Source organism: Aethalodelphis obliquidens, unplaced genomic scaffold (genome assembly GCF_003676395.1).
Source record: "Aethalodelphis obliquidens isolate GAN/ISIS:26980383/991018 unplaced genomic scaffold, ASM367639v1 scaffold12, whole genome shotgun sequence".
Taxonomy (NCBI): Eukaryota; Metazoa; Chordata; class Mammalia; order Artiodactyla; family Delphinidae; genus Aethalodelphis; species Aethalodelphis obliquidens.
In genome coordinates, this window is record NW_020837956.1 from 14,844,434 (window position 1) to 14,864,668 (window position 20,235).

A 20,235-nucleotide genomic window follows, 5' to 3' on the forward strand; every position below is an offset into this window, starting at 1 on the left:
AAAAAAAAAAAAAAAAAAAAAAAAATCAAAAATGAAAGAGAACTTTAAAAGTGTGAAAAAAGAAAGACGTGCTTCTCTATTCTCTGCCTTTCTCACCTTGGTGAAGTATCATCACCTACAGGGATGCTCAGTCTTTCTTCATGAGCCCACTTCCGTTTCTAGACCTTGCTCTAAACCAGGCCAGAGGAGAGGGGGAGTTAAGAACAGAGGGAATGACAAGGCATCCCAGGAGATACAATCACCATGAGGGATGCAACTCTTCTAGTTGTACATATATATCATTTTGGGACAACTTTAGGATGCAAGTATCCTAAGGTTAGAGATGGTATTTTTCTAGATGTGAAATACTCCATTTATCAATGCTGCTGTCGAAATTTACTGCAATGTGAAGAAATCAATGCTTTGAATTTTAAGACTTTTTATCGCTGCAACGCAACTATGAATGGAAAGTTCAGAAAGATCAACGATGGGGTAGGTGACTGATTTTAAAATACAAGAGCATTCTAGATACAAACTTATTCACAGGTTTAAGTGTAACCTTCAGAATACTGATCTAGGAAACAGAAAGTCCTGACATTTAAGATGAAGGCTATCACTGAAGTATCTCTCAAGTTATATATAAAGTAAGGAAGAGTCACCTAGGCGTACGTTTATAAAGGAGAAGCCAAAGCCAGGCACACATCGGATGCTTGTTCCTGTTTCTAGAGGGGAGGTCTCTGCTCTGCTAGAATCGGCAGGGCCTCTGCTCATGCGCACTGGCCTTGAGACCTGGCTCTAAGAAATCAGTCCTTGGCACACACAGGAGTCCCATTTCCAGGGAGCTCTTGTTCTTTGCCTGGGCTGAACCTCTGAGTCCAGTCAGGTGTGCCACCAATAAATTTGGGCCAACCCCTGTATTTGTCCTCAGATCCTCGGACAAGTGGGAACAGAGGTACTTCCCACTTTAGTTAAAGCTTCCTGGGTTACATGCGCTCTTGATGCTTTCCTTTCCAGGCACTCCTCTCACTCTGTCATGATTTACTTAAAGGTCTTCTTTTGCATTACTGCTCCACAGGATAGGAGTTGTGGCTGTTCTCATCAAGCCCGGGATCCCCATGGCTCAATTCAGGCATTCCATAAGCACTTGTAAAATGAATACATTAAACGGATATAAATTCATGATCACCACTGAAGAGACCACTCAGAGTAGTTTCCACCAGGAGGATGGGAATAATCATGGTCATATATTAACAGAGAAATATTAGGGCTTGTGTCTAAGTAAAAGAGTGATGATAAAAATATAGGAGGGACTAGGGTATATCCTAACAACATAATACATCTGAACTATTTCTTATACTAGAAAAGACGTTGCACTAATTAAGCTTTTCAGATTAACATGGTTGAAAATTACGCCAAAGATTCTGTACTAAGATGATAATACCTCAGCAGCAGGGCATGATGACAACAGCAAATAATGCTGCTATCCCTACAATTTCCTCTGATGCAATTAAAAAATATCATCAATGTGAACCCAGGAAGAATTCTGGACATCAACTACGCTGGTTATATAATGAGAGAACAATAGATTTTAGCTGGCTGACTGGATAATCCAATGTAAAACAACGTAATACAAGGGCTTATGTTTTACTGAGCAGAAATGCTCTAAGAACATATATTTAGAAGGTAAATGATTACTGATTTAACTTGAAAAGTTAAAAGACTGAGCAACAACAAAACTAGTGTGCTGTCAACTTGGTAATTATACATATACAAATTAAGTCATATATTCTAGTGTTAATTAGAATTGCTACTTGCGTTGCATAATCAGCTACTTATGTTTAAAAGTCTGACAAAGTTTCATTATATTTGTTTCATGACCATAAATTCACCTGCTAAGGCCAGATTATCTGAGAACTAAAAAAAAAAGAAAACAATAGTACTCTTTGTACATATGCAGTGCTGGTCACTTAGTACTTCTGGATCTTAACTTAATCATCACAGATTTGAGAAGGTGGGCATTAGGCATCTTTTAGCGATTCCTCTGTTTAACATTCTCAAAGTATCTTCACCACCCTTACATATTTCAAAGATTTTATTTACATTATTTATCAATAATTGCTCTTCACATTTTGTAAAGACAAAGATGACTTTTCACATTAGCAAAATCATCTGGAATAATCTGGTACAGCAGGACTGTCTCTTGAGTCTGAGATGTAGGGTTAAGAAAAAAAGGGTAGAAAGAAACAATTTTTTTTTTTGCTGTTTTTGTTCAAAGTCACCTCAGGTGCAAGGCATACTGATTGCATAAATATGTGGTTGATAGAAAGGAATGAATTTAGAAAGCTGCCTGCCAGATGTTCCTGCCTGGGTTACTGGTGACTGGGTCTGGCCCACTCCCACGTGGGGCTCAACCCAGCCCACCGGTCCTGCAGAATGACAACGCCCAGGCTGCAGGCCCTCCCCATCGGCCCAGTGCATCCCGAGGCGCAGTGCCGGTTACCTGGACACTGTGGGCAACAGGAGTCCTGGGTGCGTGTGGGGTTCTGGCAGAGCAGCGGTGGGCACACCTCTGTCTCACACAGCACCCGCCCGCTGTGACAGGTGCACTGAGTACAGCTGTCAATGTGCCATGTTTCTCCTTCCACAAAGTACTCTCCCCCAGGGGCATGGCAAATGGAGGGGGTGCTGAGCTCCGGCTTCTGCACCACAAAGTCATCTGGGGAACGACACAAAATCCAAACACAAGAAATTATTCATCTGCAGTCTTACCAGCTTGGGAAGAACCTGGTGCTGTGGGCTTTAAGGGACAAAGAAGATGAATTGGCTGTTTCCCTCAAGAACACAGGGAAGAAAACATTCCATGCACAGAAATATAAAGCAACAGCAGAAGAGCTAGTTTCAGGAAGTGAGGTTCAAGTGGTTCCAGTTTGTCAACAGTAACGAGAGGCTCCAACGAGATAATTAAATCACAGGGGGCTTCCCTGGTGGCACAGTGGTTGAGAGTCCGCCTGCCGATGCAGGGGACACGGGTTCGTGCCCCGGTCCGGGAAGATCCCACGTGCCGTGGAGCGGCTGGGCCCGTGAGCCATGGCCGCTGAGCCTGCGCGTCCGGAGCCTGTGCTCCGCAATGGGAGAGGCCACAACAGTGAGAGGCCCGCGTACCGCAAAAAAAAAAAAAAAAAAAAAAATTACAGGGACTCCTACTGTTGAAGAGAACAGGAGCCTCTTAGGGGATGTCTGTGAATGTAGGGTTATCTAGAATAAAGATCTCTCATTTACTGAATGCTTCCTATGGTCCAGTTTCCATGTTAGTGCCTTACATATGTTACTTCATTTATTCCTTACACCAATGTGAATAGGTACTGTTATCCCATTTAACATATAAGGAAACTGAGAACTCAGAGTATTAAGGGCAGACAAGGGATCTGAACCCAAGTCTATGTTTGTTTGGATCATGGATACACCTCCAGATTAAATACAATTGTAAACTGATTTGTGCCCCGTTCACTTCATTATCTCTGGGACCCTGAGTCCTTTCAGGCTTAGAAATAAGTCCTACTGTTGAGCAGGACACACCCCAATCCCGACCGGCTGCCGGCACACTGAGCAGGAATGCTCTTTCAGAATCAACAGTCTGAACCCTCACCTGAGACTAAACATTTGTTTGGCGATATGATCAAGAGAGGTAAACGCCCAGGGGCCAATGATAACTATGAGTTCTTTCCCCAGACGAGAGGCGATCTGGGGCTCTTGGTGAGATGATAGTGATAGAGAGGGAATTTAATGCTGAAAATGTCTGGAGAGGCACTGGGAGTTGCCCTCAAGTTGTGCTGGCGAAATGAGAAGTATGAAGATATTAACCATATTCGTGTCATCCAAACACAACAGGCGTCTGAAGAAGGTGCCGACAGTGTGGAACCCTGCGGAGAAGCCATCTGGAGACACCATGGCGGGCTCACGCTTGGAGATCAGTGGAATTTGGGCCTCAGAAGAACTACCCTGTTTGTGCAGAGATACTCAGAGCTGACGTCTCCTAAGAACTCACGGGCTGTGACTTTCAAAGCAGTGGTCAGCCTGAGACGTAGCAATATTGATGAGATACAGTGGTGTGGGCCCAGCTCCAGCTAAGAAGGCATTGTATAACTTTTAATACAGCTTTATCTCAAGGGAGCTAGTAAAGACTGGAACTTTGACCAAGGGGACATATCACAGAAAACTGACATCAGCCAACGCTTACATTCATAACCAACTGGGCCAAACTTTCTAGTATATGAGGAAAGTAGAAAGGAAGATAATTAGAATGAAAATTGAGCTGCGATGAGATAAAAGTGCATTTCTCACCGTTTATAGAAAAAGAAAAATTAGTTCCAAAGACTGTTGGTAAACTACTGTTGGAAAAAGTCTCCCTTTTGAAAGGACTTGGAGAGGATCGACGATTGCTGCCCTTTTAAATGCTGCCACGTAAGGAAATGGTCAGAAGAAAAACGATGTGTGTTTGCAGGTGTCTTAGTCTGTGAATTCCTTTGCTATATATATATCCATGTGCTTCAAGGCAAAACACGAGTGACCAGATAGATGGAGGTGATAGAAAAACTGAAAGGTAGAGGGTAAGAAAGGGAAAAAAAATCTGAGAAACAGTATCATTTGGTGAATCTTCTGTCAGAAGAGTTCAGAGGCTGCTCACTTATCTCAGAAGGAAAAACAGCTGATCCTTGAATAGAAGTCAGGAGAAAATATTCTTTGAAGTAGGAGTCCACAATTGCAACAATGCTTGGTCTCTATTCAGAAAGACCCATATGTGGCAACTCACTAAAGACATTTGGAAAAAAACATACCTACACATCCATATATATCAATACCTGTGTGTTTTTATATGTCTATATCTACAGAGTCACACATCCACAATAATACATCAATAATTCTGTGTGTGTTTAAGAACTTTCCATATCTCTGTAATAGAGAAAACTAGATTTGGTTTCACTGACTTTCAGTTCTTAAGTCAATCGTCTATTCTTAGTAATATCTTTGCATTTCCACTGGTCGGAGTTCTTCACTGAGTACACCGTTTAGCAAAGACCCAGGTGCAGGCCACACTCTGCATACTCATGCCTATAATTAAAGCATGGGGTCTTCATTGGAACAAATGATTTTTCCTTCCCCAGAGTCAACACAGAGTTCTGTCTCGTTAAATTGTTCATCTGTCTTCTGTTTCAGTGGGCACTAGTGGTTTTTCATATTTAACTAGCAAAACATGTGGATAAGGAAGCAGTTTTGATACAGACCACATCTGGCTTAACTATGCGAAACAAAACAAAACTTTGTCATCTGGTCCCCTATAGGGGTATGGGGGCTGCCTGTCACTTTAATACCTTAGTTACTGAGGTGTGTAGAATGTCAGGGCTAAAAAGGACTTCCAGTGCCTCTCTGCCAACCCCCCCCCCCCGGCAGGCAAAGCAGGTGCAGACTGAGGTGCCAGCGTGCGGTACCTCCCTCCCAGGCCGGGCCTGCCTTGTTGCAAAAGGCCCAGGCCTCAGGTTCCTGACTGCACCCGTTGTGCAGGTGGAGGGAGATACAGAACCAAGACTGACCGGGGAAATACAATCCCTACCCACAAACCGGACAGTACATTTCAACTTTAAAAGAAATTCGATGCAAGAATCAGGAGACTTCATGTCTCCCTGGCCCTCTAGCTGACACACTATTTTACTTTGGGTAAGAAAGCTAATCTCTCTGTGTCTGTTTTCCAAACAAAAACTGCCTAAGTGTATTTTTCCCTAATTCAGTGGCCTCCACTCGGTGGAAGAAATAATAACTATGAAACCATGCTGAGTTCTTTGGATCAAAGGCACTAGATGAGGTATTATGGTAATAATTACTGTTATGGACAACCATAATTTGGACCGCTATGGATTATAAATCTGTTATGTTCTTCTACTAACTTATCTTGATTACCATTATTATGACTGTAAATGTTTTGGATGTGTGGTCACTCTAAACATCTCCATTTGGCAAGACTACCACATATCCATTAATTAAAAAAAAAGCAATATTCACAGACTTCAGTAATTCTCTCCCTCTCGAATATTACTTTATAAATAAGAAGCTTTCATGGAATAAAATTAACAACAACCCCCTCCAATTAACGAAGACATTCAGCCTTAATACATTATCCATAAGATGGAGAGCTGGAGCTTTAAGTACATAAGCCCACAAACCTGTACACAAATGTAGTTCAAAGACCAATGTAATTGAGTAAACCTTCAAAAATAAGGAGAGTGGTTTTAGAGCTTTAGAATAATTCTCTGGTTTTTGGCTAATCATTTATAGCACCTGGCTGACACTCGTGGCTATTGTTGACAAAAACCAGAGAGCTGAAATACGTTCCAGGGGTCGTCCCCTGCACTTCCCCTGGAATTACAGATGTGATGAGGCAAAAGTCATTTGCTTAGGGAGCACACGAGATGGCGGCCAGCTTTTACCTGAACATGACGGGCAGCACTGTCCCGGATGAATGGTGGGGTTGCCACAGGCAGGCACCGGGCAGGTGATCAGAGCACACATTTCCCGTCCACTGTGACAGTAGCATTCCCGGCACCCATCATGCCAGCTTTCCTCATTTTTATGATGATGACCATCCATGGACAGACATGTGCCTGACAGGACGGGTGGCCCGGCTGCAGCAGGGACCTCTGGACAGACAGAAGGCAGCCTGGTAAAGAAGGAGCTACTGCACAGGAGAAACAGCCTGTAGTTCCTTACAGGTAATGCTACCCAGCCACCAAAAATCCTGTCTACACAGCACAGCTTGTGACACAGGAAAGGATCATGAAAAGAATTTAAGTTAATATGCTCTCAATTTTGAAAAAAGAAAAAAGGGAGTAAAAAACCCTGCAAATACATTTCTCTGCTATTGGTATTTTTTTTCCTCCCTTCACTCTACGTTCTCATATTCTATACAGTAAACAAGCACTGATTGATTTCAGCGTGAATGTTACACATATGTTTTAATACATGCAGAATAATCACTCTAGAAATCATCATTCAGTGGGGCAATCCTGGGCCACTAGTAACTAACAGATTTTCGTTCTGCAGAACAATTGAAGCAGTGACTAGATTTTTGTTTACTCTGACCCCCTAAAAACACTCTTAAGGTGGTAACTGTCCAACTCTGAAAAAACACAGAACAAACTTTAGGGGTCTTTTACTGCTTCATCTGTGGCTCACGTGGACAACTAAAACCAGCTGGGGTGGGCAGTGGCGCTGGAGCTGGGGTAAGGGCTCACACAGCTTCAGGAACATCCCTTGAGGGGGAAGTCCTGCAAAAGGTACTCCCAGGACTCACACCTATACACAACTATAGGCTGGCATGTGGTTATTCAGCAAAAGTCGACATTCTCAGGGAAAACTGTGTTACCAAGAAAATACACAAGCAGACTGTTTAGCCTCACCCACCCTCAAAGGGCTGTGAAAAGGGACCTTTGCTGTATCAATCGTCTCGATCCACTGCTGGACAGAGGGAGACTCTTATGGAGGTCAAGATAAAGATGCTTTAGGCTAACGTTCCTGAGACAAGTAAAACTGAAGAGCTAAGAAGGGATTAATTTGGTCAACGTGGGGCCCGTTCCTTTAAATTCTATTCTGAGCTCTTATTCCATTGAGATGAAAGGACAAGGGATGGTCCTCTGGAGAGTGACAGTGGTGTCAGAGTGGACAGCAATCACTGAAATTATTTCATTTACTTCCGTTCTTGGTTTCTGTGCCTCTGATTGCTCTGAGCGGGGAAGGGTTATGCGTTGGGACTTACCTCTGCACTTGCAGATAAGACAGCCACGACTGTCCTGCTGGAAACCCAAGGGGCAGATCTTACTGCAAGGGAGCTCTGGGCATTTCTTACAGCGACAGATGTCACAGCCATGCTTATTCTTCCTGGGTAATTAAAATTTTGTCAGAGGTTAGAAAATCCAAAAGTCTCAAGTGATGCCTAAGTGCTTAGACCAAGGGTCACTGAAGTGATATTCTCAGTAAGCAGAATGACTTGAACTTCTGCTCTCAAAACCCCCTGGAGTGATGCGTAATTAGCTCCCTGTGGCCATGACCACCACCCACCCATGGCCAATGGTTAGAACTGTCCAAGCACTTAGGTGCGCTAGGACGTGACTGTCAGAATCCCGATGACGTGACTGTTGATTTAATCGGGAAAAGTGGTACCAACAGTACAAAAAGATGAATGTGCAGCTCCAGGAAGAGGAAGATGAAGGATATATTGCTGGTCAATGTTGGAGGCCAGCATTAGGGCAGAAGTCCTTCTTCTGTCAGAACCACAGGCTTCCTCAGACGACCACATTCTCTTGAGAAATTTCAGATGCTACTAAACATTTTACTGAGATATCTACAGAATTTTTTAGCAGATGGGAGAACTTAAGGATCCATAGACCTGGGAATGCTACGTAATGTTGTAGCATGTTGTACGTGTAGGCATCTTGTATATGTTGATGAAGAACAAAACGTTTAAGAAGTCCTGCAGTCAATGTTCAGTAATTACCTCATTAGTCAGAAAAGAATACCAACTGAAAAATGCTCCGCCTGTGGGGCATGACTGAAGCACGGAGGATAAAGGGAAATGGCTGGATGAACTTTTTTTTTCCCTTTAATAAGCTACAGTGCCTAAATTTTGTGTTGAGCAGAAAGATGATATTAAATAAATATGTTTATTAAAAGATCACCATAGTTTAAGTCGACAAAAAAATTCTTAGCAACAATTCCTTATTTTCTCTAAAAGGAGAATGACCCTGTGTATTACAAAAGGTGCTAACCTGCCCTCCTGTGTCTTCTGTCCACTACCTGCAGCTCCTCTCTTAGGCTCAACATCTCCTCTACAAGCTTTGCCCTAGTTGGGCTTCCTGGGCAGCAGAGAAGGCGGAGTTAAGTCTACTAACCCTTACGTTTCATCCCAAGGAGCCCTAAGTGGCAACAGTGGTGTTCAACTAAAAAAATAAACCCTGTTCTTTCTCATCTTGGACAAATTAAGGGGCTCTAAAAGAAGATGGCCCCCGGGCTTCCCTGGTGGCGCAGTGGTTGGGAGTCCGCCTGCCGATGCAGGGGACACGGGTTCGTGCCCCGGTCTGGGAGGATCCCACAGGCCGTGGGGCGGCTGGGCCCGTAAGCCATGGCCGCTGAGCCTGCACGTCCGGAGCCTGTGCTCCACAACGGGAGAGGCCACGGCAGTGAGAGGCCCGCATACCACACAAAAAAAAAATGGCCCCACGGGAAATCCTTGGTATATAACTGCCCAAGTGATAAACTATAATCTGCTAAGTGAAATGAGAACTGAACACTAGGGTCTACGTATTTATATCAATATAATGAAAACAATGAATTAAATGAATGCTTCACACTCCTGTCATAGACTGTGCCATTTCCAAGCCCTAACAGGGCTTTAACAGATTTGTTTGTTAACTCATTTATTCACCTACCTGTTCCTTCTTCCTTCTCCCATTTCCTTCTCTATATTTCTCCCTCAGAGGCTGTCCTTGAAACATGTGCTAGCCAATGCAGTATTCGTTTGCCTACAAGAGTCAACTTGGTCCTTCTTGAATGTGTTTACTGACAGGAATACCAACTGGAATCTATAATCCTCTAAGAGTTTTCTCTCCAAGGTGAAGTGTGGATGAATGCAGCCTTGGTTCTGAACTATCAAAACACTGCAGCCAAGTGGTTGTAGGTACTATTATGATAATAATACTTCATTCTACATCAGCAGGTAAGCTAAGAAATAGCTCTACTTTTATTAATATCATATTCATATTTTAGGATTAAGAACAATGATGATTTATTAGTTTACTTGGGGAATTTTAAAGAATAATGTTCCCAAGCTAATTATCCAATTAAAATTAGAATTAAGGTTCCCCTCTCCCTGCTAAACTAGAATTTCTAAGAGGAAGAATAAAAACAATGCCTTTAAGACGCTGGGCAAGAGGTGATGGCTCTAAATCCCTTATAATTACTAGCACTATATAAACATATCAAATGGAAAAGGCAGAGAGACTAAACTGGAAGGAATCAAGGCAGGAATGACAAAGCAAAATTCCGAAAGGTTATTTTTAAGGAACCAACTTGATATAAAGACAGAAGTGGATTCTAAGACAGACACAAAAGTAACAAATGTGAAATGTCTATTTTCCCCCTAGAATAATCTGAATTTTCATGGGATTTGATTCAATAAAGAATATTTAAAAATACAAGTCATAGTTCTTATCACCAAGGAAATTCATAAGATCTACTGCTATTTTAAAGAATACTATAGACGTAGACAAGCATCAAGGTAGGACAGGGAGGCGTGGCAGGTAAGGATGCTCCATACTGCAAATCAGTAGCTGTCAATTCATCTTAAATTATAGATTAAATACATTATCACAAAACAGTTGCTGCGACAGTGGTGCATAGTTGAAGCGCTTACAACACTGGAACCTCATGACAGTTCCATTCCCTTCGGCAGTGTCCAAAGGCCCTTGCTATGAGGAAATCTCACCTAACAGGCCCCAAGTGTCATAACAAGGCTCTAGCCCATCTTCAAAAAAGAGTAAAACTTGATTCTTATCTTTGGAGATACGGCCTTTCCCTGCTTTCTGATTCCTCTAGCAAAACAAGCACAGATACTCTGGATTCAGTACATTGCTGATTCATTCAGAAACACACACAGAACAGCCAACAAAAAAGGTAAGAGACATTTCGTCAAGCTATAGATAATTAAGAATACATCTTCTGAGTTAAGAAATACGTACAGATATCCAAATGGACAATACTTTTCACAGATTATGAGTCTGCACTTCTTGGGGCGTGGGCGGCACTGACAGATCTCACAGTTGTGGGCATCGGTTAGGAAGCCGAAGGGGCAGTCCAAGGTGCAGCCTCGTTTGAGGCCCGTGCAAAGTTCCTCCCCTGTGAAGACACATGGGCAGCACATTTCTTCCAAAGATGAAAGGAACAGAACATTTGACACTTGAATGCCTTCCCCTAATCTTCCAATCTTCCACCGATGTAAATTTCTCAGCTCTACCACAGCATCAGCAATGGTTAAAAATTATAGATTGTGCTATTTCATGGTTATCAAAACGTAACTTCATGTTTTGGTACTAATATACACAATAAAGTCCAACTCTGATAAACAGATTTCTGATCAAACCACTGATTACCATTTATTATTCAAAATGTGAGAAGTGGAAACTTACATCCCAAATTTCATTATGTATTTTTGCTCCTACTGCATGCCCATGAGAAACACATTCTTAAAGGTTCACACACGTTTACTCTTATGAGTTTTAGATGTTACCATATAATACTGCGTACCATATGCAGCATAAAGCATTGCTTACCCTTTCTTTAGAAGGTATATCTCTAATAACATAATACAAAGTGAAATAATCAGTGTTGCAATTAGATATTTTTTTCCCTACCGCTGACAAATATCCAGGTATTTAGATACTCAGTTAACTGACAAAAAAAAAAAAAAAAAAATTATGTGCCAAAGAAATACCTAGATTAATGTTTAACTATCCATTATTTAAAATGTTCAAACTCTCCCCTGTTAGCAGAATCTGGAGTGATGTTTAACTGTCCTCTGTTAGTCAGTTATAACTTATTATTGTAGAAGGGAAAAAAAGGAACAAAGAAATGGTGGCTGGCACAAGAAACTTCTATTAGCTTAATGGAAGCCTTGTAAATAAATTTTAAAAGGTGTGATGTAGGGCTTACTAGAGTAATATAGGCAACAAAAATGTTAAGGTAAATAAGAAAAGCATGCTTGGTGATGTAACTAAAGCAAATTGAGACGTCTGAATTAAATGCAGAATTTGAAAGATAATCAAATTCAAAGAAGTAGACATGATGATGGCAAAAGTATGGCAATGTTTGATTATAGTTCTGCGTGGACTGGTAAAGTGGGAAGCTGAGACTACTTTTGTTGAAATAATAAATAAATTTTATGTGTATATCCTTTAAGCATAAATATTGTAAATAATGCATAAGTTACTGGGAAAAACAGAACACATTTGTCCCCTCCACACACAAATCTTATAACCCAAAATTAAACCTTAACTACAATTAATAGGTGAAATGGGTTCATATTTTACATAAATATTTTAAGGTAGCATCTTTTGTGAATCTTAGCTGGCAATACTTGCATATTTAATTTGCTATCTTTTAAAAAGGATAATGTGATTTAAAGTATAATTTTCTACTTTGTCATCATCAGAAACCTTTCATTACACATATTTAATATAACCTCGTGGGTCTGTATCATATTGTGAAGCAACTGATTACTGATCTGCATCCTTAAAAGTGAAACTCTAAATGGCTCATTTAAAATTTTGTAATTATATGACTTGAAAGGTCATCATTTTTCATCCTTTCCCATTATTAAGGGAATGACGAAGGAGGGAGAAGACTGTCATAGCCACATTTCTTTCTCTGACACCAAGATCTAAGTTGTGAATCCATTTTTCTATTGCAAAAATTTTAAGTCTTGAAACCAAGTAGATTATGTTGAGAAACAGATGAACTAACAACACTGTGAGAACATCCCTGGGGATTAAATTCCTTGAAACTCTTGAGTCTGAGCACCTTTGTGCCTTTATTTCTCTGGTCCTGTAAAAAAGGAGTTTTTCTATAATTTTTAATCTAGAATGGGCTTCATCCTTAACGAAAGCTGTTGCATCACTAAGTTTAAAAAATTTGATATAAACTAAGTTTGTCTTTACCTCTGCTTTGCAGTGGAAGGGAATTTCAAGCAAAGGCTGCTATGTGTGAACAAAAATACAGGACGTTCATAGACTTCGGACTGGCTGTGACATATTGGGCAGGTTGCCACAAGGCTCCCTGGCTTGGGACTGCTCACTGCCCTGCTACCTCGTTTCTCCTCCCCAGCAGAAGGGAGCTCTAGGGCAGGGACCTATTTTCTTTATTTACACAGTCCAGGTGCTATCACGGTGCTCAGCATGGAGTGAGTGCTCAATAAATACTTGCTGAATGAATGGACCAATCAAGATTCTTGCTATTTACTCCTCTACCCTCATCAAGACTGCCACATTAACAGAAAAATAATGGGATGAAAAAACTTGCTGTTAGTACTGAAAAATTTCACAATACTGGCACTTGCTAAACATCTCCAAATACCACCTTCTAGCTTAGAAATAGAGAACATTAAAGATTTCAAGGTATTCCTAGATCCATGTATCAATTATGGATTTTTCTTCAGAGAAGTATAACGTCAAGGCAAACATTTACATAAAGAGCAGAACAGATAGATTAGAAACATCTCATTCATAGATGGGTGGGAGTTTTTAAGTTTGGTTGAAAAGTTTTAGTACATCACTGGAGGCAACCACAGAAAGAATGGTGGCTTTATGTTCATAATTTTTCAGCATTATGACTTTGTTGTGATCTAAGAATGCTTTCTAATCCAGAGGGGAAAATTACCATTGAAGAGAAAGTGATAAATAATGGCAAAATACAGAGCCTGTGCATTATGGCTGGTCGATAGCAGCTATGCAGTAAACTCTCTGTTTATTCGGGAGAAAAAAAAGATGTTTTTGCTCCCAGGGCCAAAATGTGGCCCAACTGTGGGGAGCATCGTTTGTACAACATGTTGTAGTTGAACACCATGGAGCCTGCAAACAGAACACAGTGTAATGGTGCCCCTAGAGTTGTGTTGTGCTTCTCTGCTGCAGGACTTCACACTCTTGGGTTCTGGCAATTCTCAGCAACATGCAAGCAGTTAAGGATACCATGAATACAGTTCCTGAGACTGTTAAATAAAGAAGTGCAAGACTGCAAATGGTGGTCCCAATCTTGACCTTGATAAGTGTTTGTTCAGAGTAACAATGAAACGAAAACAGGAGCCTGCCTCCTTGTATATGATGCTGCGACCTTCTTTAGATGCTTGATTCAGATATATGTTTCATGAAAATTATGAAAGGTTTTTTCTCCCTGCTACCATTAATTTTCTATGTCTGCGCTGGTCTTTCTAGTTAAAAGCACTATTAATCCCTAGAATTACAGATTGTTAAAATTGGAAGAGCAGTTACAAATAATGTGATGAAATCCACTTGATTTAAAAATGTAGATGATAAGATGCTAAAAAAGATGGATGCCATTTAATTCACATAGATGTCATTTACTACATATCGTACCTATAGTAAGCTGAAATGTATTATGTATGTTTGACAGCAAACATTTTGGTTAAAAAGGAATGCTACTAACAGCTTGTAACAATGAAGTGTTAGATTTTTAGTAGCTTATCTAAATGATTTTAGTTTTAACTTTTGTTGCTATTATACATTCTTAAGCATTTTCTACCATGTTTCTTTTCTTTATTCTAAGTATGTCTTTGAATAAAGTTTAAATTCTCTATATGCCCTTGATGCATTACTTTGCTTAGCAGTGTTATAAGAAATGTTATTTGTTACAGGTTAAAAAAGAAAAGCTACAGTATGTTCAAATAAAAGAATCCTGTCATATACCTTCCATGTTCTTTTAAAGGACGTGTTTCTACTGGGTTTTGATTTCAACCTTTAAGTGACTGTCTATAATATGCTTGATTATATTGCAATAGCATTACAACATATTAGCATATTCCAATATTACCAACACATTACCAAGATTAGTCAGGGATAAGGTCCATTTTTAACTTTTTTGTACCCCTAGTTTTTGGTGTATAGTAGGCACTCAATAAATGCTAGATGAATGAAAGAAGGAATGAATGAGCAGACAACAGGCCAGTAACAGGGGAGAAATATTTATTTGGCATTGGTCTTATTTTAAGAAAGAAATATTGATGCCAGTGGTCTATATATACGTCTAACCCCTAACGGAAAACTTGGGTATAAATGGTTAGGGCCATTGCATGTGAAACAGGCTTTGGTGGGACGCAGAAAAATAACATAAAGGAGAGATTTAGACAAAATCCATACTTATCACGTAGCTGCAATGGGAAAAAGAATATACTTAGCTATCCTTCAGTACCAGGGACTTCCTTTTTTCTAAAGCTAGGTGAAAGAGAGTGAGAATATTCGAGGGTTAAAATTAAAAGGCAAAAGGAAAGTTATTTGTGTGCGCGTCCTCAGAGGACAGGAAGAACTGGAGGCAGGTTGGTGTCGGAACAAAGGAGGGAAACTGGGGGCTTTCCACGTCAGCTAGCTCTAGCTGACTCAGAAATGCATGTTATAAAACAGCTATCGTGTCAACAATTACCATATGTCGGGTAGTAAAGCTAGCTTTGCATTCACTAATTAGTCCTCAAAACAACCCATTACTTTGGTATTATTACCTGCCCTTTACAGATGAGGACACAGAGGCTCTAGGAAATAAAGCAACTTGCCCTGATCACCCAGATACAAGTCAGTATGATGCCAGAGTCTGGGAGGAGAGCTGGGTACATACAGTCACAAGAATCTGACAACCGAGGATGTGGCAGTTTGATTTAATTTGACTCACCGCCCAAAGGTGTCAAACAATCAGGACTGCTAATGGGAGGGGATGAGAGCAGAATGCTCTATGGCTCTGTCATATACTTTCCGTGTACTTTTGTGTATGATATAGACAAAATGACAAATTCCAGCTGACATAAAATGCAATGGTCTCCTGTACATATTTCCTCCTATGTGTTAATGAAATGGAGGTGCAAAGCAGGCAGTATGCATGGATGTTCCTTTTACAAAGCCAGAAAGCAACACTAACACAAAGACAGGCAGAGCAGAATTTTCCTGATAAGTCTCAATTTGCAAAAAGCCAGTCATATGCTTCTGACTTGCTTCAATGACAACTGAGGGAAATTGCTTCTTTGGACTTAACTACAAAGGGCTCATTGTGAATCAGCAGGGGTCTTAGGTAGGTGTGCCCATGTGGCCAAAAGTTCATAATAACAAAGCCCAGGTGAAGATGGTAGGCAGGGTGACTAGGTACAATGAAATCTGTATTTTTAGACTTCAAAAAGTTCAGGAAAAAAAAATTAGGTATGCTCCCATGATCAGAAAGGATGTACAGCTCAAGAGATACGAGAAGGATTAAAATATAAACTCTTTGTGATACAATCACCAATTATCTTGGTGTCAAAAAATCAAAGTTGACCATTTAAGCCAACAAATATGGCTGCCAAAGCAGCTCCCTAGTAAACTTGGCTTTCCAAAGGGAGGTATAAAAGGCAGATAGGTGTATAACAGGGACTGGTCCTCCTCTGAACAGAAACAAGTGTAGGAAGGCAGACAGTCCCCGATGGGTGGAGGCTCATGGGAAATTTAAAGGTGTAAACAACGATCATCACAACAACAGTTTGATAACCTCCGTTTCAGCACCAAGTCCATCCCACAGACAGTGTGATGGTAACAAGTAACTGAGAAAATCGAATTATGCAACTCCTACTTAGTATCTGTCTTCACCGAAAATATTCTTACAAAAGAAAGCACTGAATGATTAAGGTGAAGAGGAATACAGAGCCCAAGAAAACTGATAAATCAGAAAGTGATCATCTCTCTCCATTAAGTAATTCTAACTCTCTGAGTCCAGGGTAATTATACCCAGAGGCTCATGGAGAACCTGCTGATTATAGAAGCACAGTCCATATTTGGAGACATCAGAGGGAATGGAAAGAGATTTCAGAAAACTAAAAGAGGCCAAATGTCATTTCAAAAGGGACAAAGGATTCTAGCACTATAGGAACTAAGCCTGACATTCACAACTGAAAATTCTGCAGAAGGAATGGTTAAACATGGGATATGCGACATTTAGGAAAGAAAGCAATGAATACCAGGAGCCAGTATAGGTTCATGAAAAACAACCCATACCCTACTAACTGCGTTTTATGTTTAAAGTAGGGTTTCCAGCAAAGGAATGTTGTAAATAGAATGTATTTTGATTTCAGATAAGATACAGATCAAGAGTTTCAAGATTTCCTTGTGGAGATGGAGCTGATATGTCGTCAGCTGAATAACTCCATAGAAGAAGTGAGGATTACGTCCAAAGTCATTTTGCAGGAAGGCCTTCAGTGCTAACAGGGCTCTCTCCTTGGTTCTATACAATTTAATTTATTTTAGTGCAATGATTTAGATGAGGACATGTAAGTTATGCTTATTTGATATAAGCTGGGAGGCATAGATAAAGTATGAGGTCACATCATCAAGATTCAAAAATATCCCCACTAGTTGGTAAACGGTTGAAAACTCTCAGGGTAATTTCTGGTTGAATTTGGCCCTGCATTTATATCATTAAAAAAAAAAAATCAAACGCTCAAATACAGAACAAATGAGAATCACCTATGTGCCTCTGATGTAAAAAGTACCAACTGGTTCTAGTTGCTTATAACCTCAGTGTTAGCCAACAGTGTATAATCCAGAGAGCAAATGCTCACTTAGACCACACAATAGCACTGCAGTGATCAGACCAAATTCTGCAATACTCTGTTTCTAGGCCACACATTTACATAAGGGCCAAGAAAGTTCTAGAAACTATGTCACCTGGGGAATGACTAAAGATGTTTATTCTGGTAGAAGAATTAGAGGAATTCAAAATCGTTTTAAACATGAAGGGCAATTTTTTTTTCCAGTAAGAAATGCAATATACTGTATCACATTTCAGAGATCATGGCCTGGCGACATGATTGGAATCTACGTGGAAGAGAGCTGGGATGGAGAAAGCGGAGCACATTCTAAAGACTATGGCTGCCACACATGGAATGTGACACCTCTGTGTGAGTGACCTCCTTGTCACTGATGACCCCGGCAAGGGCAGTACTGAGAGCTCCCTGGGTGTTTGGAAACATGTGCTCCAGAGTTCCCAGGGCTTCACCCATGATGCAGCCAGACATCAAGGAGTATCTTAACATAATGAAATGAGGGCAAAAACCAGAATAAAGGAGCAGCTCTTTTTCTCCAAATGACCATGTGTTTATGTTAAATACACTTTTTTTCTCCTTCTTTCAGGTTGCTAAGGGAATGTCATGAATAGGAATGAAAGAAAAGATATTCAATCACACAATATGCTCTGACAATATTAGGCTCTGAAAAAACACAGTCTTCCGTGTACTCACTGTTTTTGCACTGACAAGTTCGACAACCATTGTGATCAAGTTTGAAACCATAAATGCAGTCCTTCTCTGTCAGGGTGCAGTTTGATGACTCTCCACACGCAGGTGGATCAATTGTGATGTACGTTGGTTCTAATAATAAAGAGAGAAAAAAAAAATCAATGAAACATATGATTACCTCTTAGATGCTATTCAATCTTTGAAATCCCACACTATGGTAAGTCACAGGAAAAAACCTAATCAGTAATCTTCATCAAATCCTAGACTTTTATACTTTCATAATGTTGTTAGCCCCTGAAAAAGAAATATTTTTATTTAAACTTTTGAAAATCCAGATGCTCTATTTCTTTACATTTGAGCAATTTATGCATTTTTGGGTACCCTCACCACTACAGAAGCAGACAAGAAAGGTTAAAATGAATTTAAATCGTTATTCTTCTATTTCCTCCTGATGTTTTCTGAGTTTATTTTTTATAACAATCAGGAAACAGCTTCCAGCTGTCAATTATCTCACTCTCCATTTTGCAATACTTCTGAAATCTATGAGCGACTTTTCAAGTTAATAAATCAGATATGTTTCTGAGCCTTTAAAACATCTGAATTTCTTTGACCTTTTATGTGACACTCTCAATTATTACAGATGACATGACAGATCACATCATCTATAGGAGTTTATACTCAGGGCTTCAGGGAGTGGGGGAGACAGACACAAGCATTCGGGAGGAAGAGAGAGCAGCCACCCTGAGATGAGATGCACAGAAGAAACCAAGGCCGGAGGTGATTTTGACCTTCACTGCCATGTTACTAATGAGGAATTGTTCTGGCCTAGAGATTACTGTTACTAAACAGTAATCACACACTTACGTGAAGTGTATTATGCGTCTATATAACATCTGAAGTGCTCTTCATAAATGCCTTCAAGTTTTGGATCACAATCGGAAAGAGACGGGTGCTGTCATTATCCCTATTTTACGGATGAGGAAATCCAGCATACTGACTTGTCCAAGGTCACAGGGTTTAGTAAGTGGTGGACCCCAGATTCAAACGAGGTGTTCTGGCTCTAGGGTCACACTCTCAGCTTCTATGCAATACAAAGCGCATTGTAATGGTACCTGTTTTGCAGTGATTGATAAGGGACAGTTTATACAATGTCAGACTGTGGAGAGAGTGTTGTCAAAGGGAACAAGGACAGTGACGTATTCACGTAGCCTCTTTTCAACCCAAAGATACTATGAACTTCTTCAGAGTAAGCTGGTTCTCACAATATCTTTGTGAAGTGCTAAGTACAGAATGTCTCTACCTATGTTTTCACAAATGGAAAACATGAGGTGCAGAGAGGGTAAGTGGCTTATCTAAGTTTACATAGCAACCCAGTAGCAGGCTGGGAACAGAACAGAACAGAGGTGCCTGACCTCCTGTCCAACACTCTATCCATTAGTCCACACTGTCTTCTCAAGTTTCACCTCCCGTTACCATGGAAGAGAGACCAAAAATAAGTGTTTTAGGTGCCACTGATAAGATCAAGAGTTCTACATTTTTATCCACCTGCTAAAAGAGGCCAGTGATTCAACTCTTCACAGGTAGTGAGCAACTAGGACTTGTTAAAGAGATGCTTTCATCAGCCTTCTCCCAGTGAGAGTACGTATGAAGATGGTGTAGCACATTCTCTATTTTTATTACAGCACAGTTGGCAGAACATCTCCCTGAAATTTTTATCTAAGATTTCCACTGCTGTGAAATTTCTAATTTCTTTCAACGACTAAAGTATCCTTTCTGACAGGTAACTGTAAACATCAAAAAGTGGTTTAGGTTTAGTCAAGTTTTAAGACTTAGTGAATTAAATACAGTAGTGCTGCTTTCCTCCATTCTCTTAAAATTTACTGTAAATATCAGCGGGTTTTAAACCTTCAGTCTTTCCTTTATCACTACTCTTGTTACACATCCAAGATAATAATTGTTTCAGCCTTTAGCCATAAGACTGTGGAGGTTTCATCAAAATTATTCTAACCACAAATACAAGATAGAGCAGGGGACCTGGCTCGTGTCTCAGTAAACCATACCACAGATGATCCCATCGAAGGAGGAGTTAGGTCTACGTTCCAGAGAGTTAATAGCAAGGATCAGGGAAGGATTCTAAACTCTTTGTCCAGTGCTTTAGTGCATGGCTTACGGGCAAGGAAATG

The 20,235-nt window shown here is 40.4% G+C and overlaps 2 protein-coding genes across 6 annotated transcripts in view; one reads left to right on the forward strand and one right to left on the reverse strand.

Moving 5' to 3' along the window:
* FEZ2 (fasciculation and elongation protein zeta 2) overlaps nt 1–5,185 on the forward strand; it is a 94,581-nt gene extending 89,396 nt beyond the window's left edge. Inside the window, exon 11 of the mRNA XM_027113404.1 lies at nt 3,868–5,185. The gene's annotated coding sequence lies outside the window, so the exon portion shown is untranslated. The remainder of the gene's footprint in view (nt 1–3,867) is intronic.
* CRIM1 (cysteine rich transmembrane BMP regulator 1) overlaps nt 1–20,235 on the reverse strand; it is a 217,198-nt gene that overhangs the window by 44,997 nt on the left and 151,966 nt on the right. For 4 of the 5 annotated variants that reach the window (XM_027113394.1, XM_027113395.1, XM_027113398.1 and 1 more), the window contains 5 exons: nt 18,056–18,184; nt 10,761–10,917; nt 7,784–7,905; nt 6,459–6,668; nt 2,480–2,695 (listed from right to left, as the gene is read on the reverse strand). In XM_027113394.1, the coding sequence (XP_026969195.1) occupies nt 2,480–2,695; nt 6,459–6,668; nt 7,784–7,905; nt 10,761–10,917; nt 18,056–18,184 (834 nt within the window). The remainder of the gene's footprint in view (nt 1–2,479; nt 2,696–6,458; nt 6,669–7,783; nt 7,906–10,760; nt 10,918–18,055; nt 18,185–20,235) is intronic. The other variant, XM_027113397.1, reaches the window with a different exon arrangement.